Here is an 8255-nt window from a genome sequence, read left to right as displayed (position 1 = left end):
GTCAAAGTGTCCATCTTTGACCCAGTTACATCGTACTCGAAAAATCTAACACAAAATATGCCGCAATCTGTGAACCCGGCTTGCTGAGGTACAGTACGTCTTCGGACCCTCTATGGCACCGTGGGCAGGTTAGGCCGAACTGCGAGCATCCCGCTCCAATGAAGAATCGTCGGGATTATTGTGCACATTGGCTTGAGCGCCTTCTCGAGATCATCCAACAGGGTGATCGACTGCAGTGAGTCTCATACGGTTAAATCACCCTCCACAAGATCAATCCCGATCATGACCCAGTGGTTGCCGCCAATATTCATCGGCGTGTACACGATATCGGCCTCGGTCCATGGGGTGTCGTAGTCCGATTGTCGACCAAGCACATACCGAAAGATGGTACGCTCTTGCCTCCAATCATACGTACATTTCGACGGCAGGACACCCGGCTTCATAGCTGCATATGGTTCGTCTGTTCATCGTAGCAAGTTCTGCAAAAAAAAAACCCCCCACAAACGTCATTCACGTATCGAAGTAATATCGTTCGTTACATGGGTGAAAGGTAAGCCGAACTTACGAATAGAAGTACGTCGCCTATTGCGAATCGCACGCGCAATAGATGTTTACACTTCTCAACCTTCCTCGCCGTTAACATCATGAGCGAGTCGATATACTGCATGTGACATTATAAAAAGTATAAGTCTATAATTAAAAACAACTTTGCTGCTTCTAAACTTCACTAACCTCGTCGTCGAGTTGAAACTCAGGATCCAGGAGCAGGCCAAACCAACTCTTGTATTTGATCCCGACGGACGTTGAACGGGAATTGCCGTCGGTTGATGGGTCGTCCATCCATTTCTGGAACCCCTCGTCCAGGAGCGGTGGGATGGGGCATGTAGGGTCGTACGCTCGAACTTTGATACCACGTTGGCCGGTGGGCGTGTATATGGCCCGCAACTTCCACGGATATTTCCTCTTCCGAAGACCCTGGCCAAGTGGGCCTTCAATAAACTCAGGTTCAACCTGTAACAAGTATAAAAGAAGTTCAATACAAGACTTAATGACGTTGGAGTTGGAGTTGGACGTTGGAGTTACCTTAACAGCGGTCAGGTGTGGAGTTCCTCCATGTGATAAGGGTAGGGGTCGACTTTCTGTCCTATCAGTTTGCTTTCTCGGTGGCCCTGCGGGTTGCGGTGTCGGTACGTTAACCATCTGCCCCTTACTTGCCTCCCCGTCACTGGCGCACTTACCTAGAGTAAGATCCTAAAAATGGACGAACATTTGCTTTAAGTAAATAAAGTTAGGTTAAAGTAAAAAAGTTAGTATCGGTACAGAAATACCTCAATTACGTCGACCGGACTAGGGTGGCCACTTGGGACCTCCTGGGTAGCTCCAACAATGGTAGGAGCGTGATCCATCTCCACGTCACTCTCGGTGACGTCGGCGGGTTCTTCACAATTCTTCAGATCCTCGTCCATCCTCGGCTCGTCCCTTGTCTTCGGCTCTTTCCCTGTCTTCGGATCCTTATCCATGTTCATATCCTCCTCGTTACGCCCACTCGGATCACATCCGCCCGAAGAACCATCCTGATCCGGCCCACCACCCCTTCTATCATATTTATTCTGGCCCTTCGACATAACCTACGTAATAAAAATTATAAATATACGGATGTGAACAAGAAATTCAGATAATACAATAACCCTTACCTTTGTTAGCCTCTTCATAAACTTCTTTATGTCCTTTATGTCAGTCGTCATGCCCATCAGAGTTGTCTCAATGGCCGTCACTCTATCGCCGAGCCTCCGCAGCTCTCGACTCCACTTATGCTTCGACTTCTTCTTCTTCTTCTCCGTCCCTTTCTGTGGCAACAATTGATCTTGTCCTCCATCGGTCACAATAATATCTTCTGTTACATGATCAACCACTGGGGAAGCATCCTTTGCTACATCATCGAGCTCAACTGGATCCCCAACCTCACCAGTAACGGGAGACTTCTGAGCGGTGGAAGTAGTAGCCAGTGGTTCTGTAGCAAGTTCTGTGGGTGCAGGAGGTCCGACAGGGGCCACTGGTGGATGCATAACGCGAGCCATGTGCTGTCGTTCGACATCAGTCGCCTCCAAACGAACTACAACCTTCGACTGTATAACACAAATAGTTAGGTCAATTTTAATATTAAATACTAAAAACAATAAGAACATGTTGTACTCACCTTGACGTTCTCGAAGACCTCTCGCTCCAAAACATTAAAAGCACGCGAATAGGTGCAGGACCATCTAAGTAGACGAGGAATAGCATCGTCATTCAGCCTCAATGCTACTCGAGTCGACAAGGTTGATATCGTCTCGTATGCCCAAACCTGCAGTCACGTCAAGTTAGACTCTACGGTATTTCACAGGTACATAAATATATAATAAATTACATTTAAATTTCACTAACCTGAAAAGCGTATGGAAACCCATACAAGCTATACGTCTCAACATGGCTCGAGTCCATAGCAACCTTCTGTTTGTACGCCTCGACCTTGTCCTTCAGAGCGTTCTTCAAGCTCTAAAGAGTCATTTCAGAAATCATTGAACTCCAGTCATAATTACAGAAAACTTCCCACCGATCCACAATCCCAAGGAGGCTCGTGTCCATTTTCTGCTTCCTTTCCTTGCCCATCATGGCAAGCTCTATGAAGTACACTATAGCAATCTTCACAGCGTCCTCGTCATTTTTGAATGTGTGTTCTAAAAAAATTTTCTCCAACTCCGAACACTTCACACTCGCCTTGTCTTGAAAATACAGAATTCTAAGTCTCCGGTTATGCACATCATCGTATACCCTATTCATGGTGTGTCTAAGACCGGTTATTAGGTCGAACTCCCGCTTCCCAAAAGAGACCCTATTCCCGAATAGGTTAAAGCTAATGAGGTCGTCTCTAGGTTCCTCCACCTCTCTAAGCAACAGGTGATGGAGCAACGGATCGTTAAATACAACGTTCATCCCTAAAATTGGACCAAAACATGTTTGACTAAACATGTCTAACTGAGAGGGAGTTAACCTAGCCTTAAGACGAGAAGAGGTTTTCCCTACGTGAGCGAGATTTGACAGCGCGGCCGGGAACTAGTCGTCTTGGTTGATCTTAAGTGTCATATCCATGTCTCCTGTAACAAAACAAAACAATATTGCTAAGAAACGGACCGGGTTGAAGCCTGGGATGGAATCCAGAAAGTCGAAGTACAAGATATGGACTTTCTGGATTCCATCTCGGGCCTCGTCCCGGTCCATTTCGAACCAGGATGAGCCCAAGATGGATTCCATAAAGTCCATCCTTCTTTCTGGATTCCATCTCGGGCCTCATCCCGGTTCGAAATGGACCGGGACGAGGCCCGAGATAGAATCCAGAAAGAAGGATGGACTTTCTAGAATCCATCTTGGGACTCATCCCGGTTCGAAATGGACCGGGACGAGGCCCGAGATGGAATACAGAAAGACTTTCTGGATTCTATCTCAGGCCTCGTCCCGGTCCATTTCGAACCGGGATGAGTCCCAAGATGGATTCCAGAAGGATGGTCTTTCTGGATACCATCTCGGGCCTCATCCCGGTCTATTTCGAACCGGGATGAGGCCCGAGATGGAATCCAGAAAGACCATCCTTCTGGAATGGACTTTTAGGGTTTCATCCCGGTCCTAAATCCACCGGGCTTAAAGCCGAGATGGAACCCTGAAAGTCAAAAATTAAAACAAAACATCAAATGAAAGCAACAATAAATCAAACTTCATAATAACCTTGGCTACTTCAGATAGAGCCGAAGGTTGAAATCATTCACACCCACGCAAAGAACGAAGAGAAAAAGGTAGAAAATCATTCACAATAAGATCGTGAGTTCGAAAGAAAAATTACCTCAATTAGGGAAGGGGGAAGGCTCTGATAGAGACGAAGTGAGGGAGACGAAGAAGAAACGACGGAGATGATTTTTCTGGTTGTGAGGGAGAGACCGGGATGAAGACTAGGATGGACAACGAGATAGTGAATGAGGGAGGGGAAGGACCGAGACAGGGAGGGAAAGGAGGGGAGGGCTGGGTTTGATTTCTTTTTTTAAATTGAGGGTAATTTGATAATTTTACCAAGCAAAATAAGGGGAGGGGTCAGAAATCTGAGGTGGGGGGGTCATAAATAGGTAAAAATCAAAAGGGGGTCAAAAGTCCAAAGTAGTTATTGGAATGGGTCAAAAATCCCAATTTCCCGTCTTGAACTCTATAAAAACAAGCCCATCATAATAATGCACTAAATCCACTAAATGTTGCAATGAGAACGAGGTAAATTTATTTGAGCTTTCTTATTTCAGTAAATTGATAATCAAGGTGATCGCAAATTGTGACCTGATAGTCTCAACTATCAAAACAACTTATATATTGAATTTAGGTTGAGAAAACTGAGGACATATATTTGAATTTCAAGCTAGTCACTTCAATTTCTTAGGGGTGAAAGGATTCTTGTGCTGCTGTTGTTGCTTTTTTGATATTGTAATTGGGAAGAGATGAAAGGATTTTTGAAGACTGAGTTTGAATAAGCACTATCATTAAAGTATGCTATCTTTTTCATTTCCCTTTCATGTTTATCTAATGTTGTGTTTTTTTTGGACTTCTAAAATGCTATGACCGAAAAAATGGTAGAAGTTTCTCCAGGACTAACTTATCTTAAATTTTATAGCTCTATTATGTCAGGTAAAGATTGATGTTTACATATCGGGGACTTGTTAGTTAAATAGATGTGTGTCACACACTAGTTGGACAAAGTGGACACTTGTTATAGGCACATATGAACACTTGTTAATTATAAAAAATAGACATAAATAGTAACACAAACTTTGAAGATTATGTCTGCAAGTGTTTTGAGATTTTGCTCTCCATTTCAAAGTTTGAAGTTGATGCTCTGCTCTATAGCCACAAATAGATGGTTAAGTCGTGCCTTTTTGTGACTCTATAAATATTGGTACACTATCTATTCTCTGTCACTTTTTATTTCAATTATACATTTACTCCATATATACTCTCTCTGTTTTCTCAATTTTTTCATTGTTGATGGACATCACAACATTTCAAAAACTTTACCATTTTGTAGGTGTTATATTAGAAAAATCCAAGTTCATAAAACTTTACTATTTTGATATTTTATTTAATATGACCGCACGAAGAGCGGATAGCTGGACAATAGCTTACTATGTTGATATTTTTATTTTTTTATCACTCTTATTGGCTGATCAATTACTGTTAATTTTGCTAATGCTTCCATAAAAGTTAAAGAAATTATCTCAGGTGTCGTTGCTATTTATTGCCTTCATTGATTTTGACTGTATCGGGCGATCATCAACACTGCGTCTTGGATTTTTGCAGTTGCTGCCAATACAATGGATAGGGCTTTTCTTTCCTCCATTACTCTTGGAGATAATACCGCTTATTGGGTAAACTCTTGCCAGATTTAAGGTTGATTTATTTGCATTAGAAGTTTACTGTTTACTCAATCTTTTTTGCCCAAATTCAAGTATACTGAAATGTCTAAGACTAGAAGGTTTGTTTTTATACACTCTTATTCACTAAGAGCAACTTTCGTTGGGCTGAAAGTTTTTAATTTGGAATGAGGCTTTGTTGTTAGTGTTTTTACTCAATTATTTTTTTAATGAGGAAAATAAGATTGAGTTAGAACACTTACAATAAAGTATCATCCTACACTGATCGCACATACCTCCAAAGTTTTGTCCTCTCAATCATTTGAATATCGAAACTTTAGATTCACATACCCATCGTAGTTTTCGTTGAGAAATTTTATGTTTTGGTTAATGGTGCTTAATTTTGTTTATGTACATTATATTATAGTTTTCTAGCTTTCTTCTCAAGCTATTAAATATCAATTCGATATTGAAATTTTGAGAGAAGCTCTAGTTTAGATTTTCTTACATGACAGTTGCTTCTATGTATGTTTCGTTGGTTTTAATATGATTCCATAATTTCTCTTCCTTACCATTGAGCACCATTGTCTAATGTGTAAAAATTGTTCCACTAACACTAGCATCTAAAGTTTCATGAAAACCACCATCAATTAAGTTTGGCTGGCTCATAACGGGATATATGAAGGTTTTAGTTTCATGGCTTTCAGCAATTTGTGAGGCTTTAAGAATTTGTATGCATTTGTGGTTCATGGGTCCAAAAATCTACATGTAAATCGTTTGAATGTCATCTTATGAAATTTCAGGAACATTGGGTTCAATTTTGGAAAGGATTTCTTTGCTACTATCATGGGATTTGTCTGCTATCATGAGATATTTGTTTGTTGTCACGAGTCTTAGCTATTGTCATATGTGAATCATTTACATTTGTTTGTTATCATGTGTCTTACCTACTGTTTGGGTTTTTTCGAATCTAATTGTCTTGTCCTTCTAGATTTGTTTTTTTTTCACGTCAAAATTGCATAGAAAATTGTTTTTTAAAGCCCATGATACAAGTTTATGGTACAAATAATCTCTTTGGTCCAAAAAATCAATAACAGGAACAATCATGTTTGCCTACATTTATCCTTATCCTAAAGTTCTTATTTATTTTATTCACAACATTTTCATGCAATGATTTCAAGTTAGGTTTCTTTTTTCATTTTCAACTTTTGAGTTTTTACTTATGGTTTTGTCAAATTTTGTTATCACTGCATCTTTGGTGTGTTTTCAAAGACGGTTGGAAGAATTGAAGCAACAGAAGGATGATGGTCTTCTTAGAAGTCAAGTAGTGAAGAACCAAAGGGTATGTCAATATTTTTGTGCTTCAATTTCACGTTCTACTTTTGATATTCATTTTTAAGTGCAATGAAATAAATTTGCTGAAGTTCTATTTGGTTTCTAAAGCTTCCTGGTTGGTCTAAGCTTCTAAGAATATTTCCTTTCTGGTTTTAGGCTTTGTGGGACATAAATCTTGAGTTGAGATTATTGCTTCAAAAGGCATTTTCCAATTCAAATAGATTGCCAAAGGTCTCTGGGTAGAAAACTACAATTCCTGAAATCTATATATTATTTTATATTGTTGAGTAAAAATTTTGTTCAAAATAGTCTTTGGTTAGGTAACTTCAAACAGGTAGGGATCATTATGTACCTAATTCCAAGGGCTAGGTAATTTGAAATGTATTTGAAGGTAGGTAGATTCTTCTATCTTCGAGGGGTTTTCATATTGAAATGTGTTAAGTCTTGTGGCTCTTTTCGTGGACTTATTTAGTTACTTGTGTATTATTAGCAAGTTTAAGCTTATTATTTGGATGTTTTTGTACTTCTAAGAGCTTAGCTAGCCTTTCAAATTGACTCACATCATTGCTTATTGTTTTTCTTTGGGGATTAGAAATAACGTGTATTGAATAAGTTTTGAATAGTACAATTGCATAACTATTGATACGAACATTTCTTAGCTTTACTTATGTTCATGTAATGTAATAATGAATATTGTTATTTATTTCACCATTGGTATTTATAATTTTTTTTTTCTATTTTCTTGAAATGTTTTTGTAGGTGAATGATATGATACCAGTGCATATGCAACTCATTTTCTACTCTATATTACTTTATTCTTAGGACTTTGGTGAAAATTTTGTAATTTTGAGATCTAATAGTTGGAAATTACTTTTGGTAAATTTATATAACAATATTTCTCTGGTGAAATATTGAATAATGAATGCTTTATTTTGTGATGTAATTGATAATAAAACTTCATTTATATAAAGGATGTAATGGTATATTTAATGTGTCAATTTAGTATTTTTCTATTTCTATGTTTATTCAACTACTAACAAGTTTTGAAGTAAATTCGATTGAACTATACATATCAAAAGCTAAATGATATAAGAAATCGACTGATAATTATAGCAACGAGAAAAAAAGTATAGAAATATATAATAATGCAATATAAAAGTTATATACACAACCTAGTAGTGTAAATAAAAAGGCATTATAAGTTTAAGATAACATAAAATCTGAGTTACAGTAACTATTAATACTCACATGATAGCATTAAAAAAAATTGAAGATAGCACAAAAAGTGAGCAAGAGCTATCTAAACATATAATAGCGTTAAATTAGAACGCTATTAAATGTTTTTATCTACGTAAATATGCAATAATTTCTTTATTTATTATAGCATTAGTTATAGCATTTGAAAAACGCTATCAAAAGTCATGGACTTTTAATAGCATCGGCTGTCACGACTCTCAAAAAACTCTATAAAAAGTCTTTTATAGCGTTTTTAATGAGCTA

The 8255-nt window shown here is 38.4% G+C and overlaps 3 protein-coding genes and 1 long non-coding RNA gene across 4 annotated transcripts; 1 reads left to right on the top strand and 3 right to left on the bottom strand.

Annotated features, from left to right (window-relative positions):
* Positions 1-583: 583 nt before the first annotated feature.
* Positions 584-1625, bottom strand: LOC148213136 (uncharacterized). Its single transcript, XM_088123282.1, has 3 exons — positions 1329-1625; positions 1084-1251; positions 584-1011 (listed from the first exon to the last, which is right to left on the bottom strand). The coding sequence occupies exons 1-3, from the start codon at positions 1623-1625 to the stop codon at positions 718-720; spliced, it is 759 nt and encodes a 252-aa protein (XP_087979408.1). The 3' UTR covers positions 584-717.
* On the bottom strand, positions 1610-2556 carry LOC148213135 (uncharacterized). Its single transcript, XM_088127060.1, has 3 exons — positions 2425-2556; positions 2198-2344; positions 1610-2126 (listed from the first exon to the last, which is right to left on the bottom strand). The coding sequence occupies exons 1-3, from the start codon at positions 2479-2481 to the stop codon at positions 1629-1631; spliced, it is 702 nt and encodes a 233-aa protein (XP_087983186.1). The 5' UTR covers positions 2482-2556; the 3' UTR covers positions 1610-1628.
* Positions 2536-2973, bottom strand: LOC148213134 (uncharacterized). The gene has a single exon (XM_088123281.1). It carries the CDS (start codon positions 2971-2973, stop codon positions 2536-2538), a length of 438 nt encoding a protein of 145 aa, XP_087979407.1.
* A 1251-nt stretch (positions 2974-4224) lies between these two features.
* Positions 4225-7731, top strand: LOC148213133 (uncharacterized). Its single transcript, XR_015791561.1, has 3 exons — positions 4225-5435; positions 6693-6762; positions 7515-7731. It is a non-coding gene; the product is annotated as an uncharacterized LOC148213133 (long non-coding RNA).
* The last annotated feature ends 524 nt before the right edge of the window (positions 7732-8255 follow it).

The sequence above is a fragment of the Momordica charantia genome, assembly GCF_013281855.1.
Source record: "Momordica charantia cultivar OHB3-1 chromosome 1 unlocalized genomic scaffold, Mcharantia_2.0 BLBB01000001.1, whole genome shotgun sequence".
Lineage (NCBI taxonomy): Eukaryota > Viridiplantae > Streptophyta > Magnoliopsida > Cucurbitales > Cucurbitaceae > Momordica > Momordica charantia.
The sequence above is the reverse complement of the archived record's forward strand: the minus strand, read 5'-3'. Positions and strand labels throughout refer to the sequence as shown.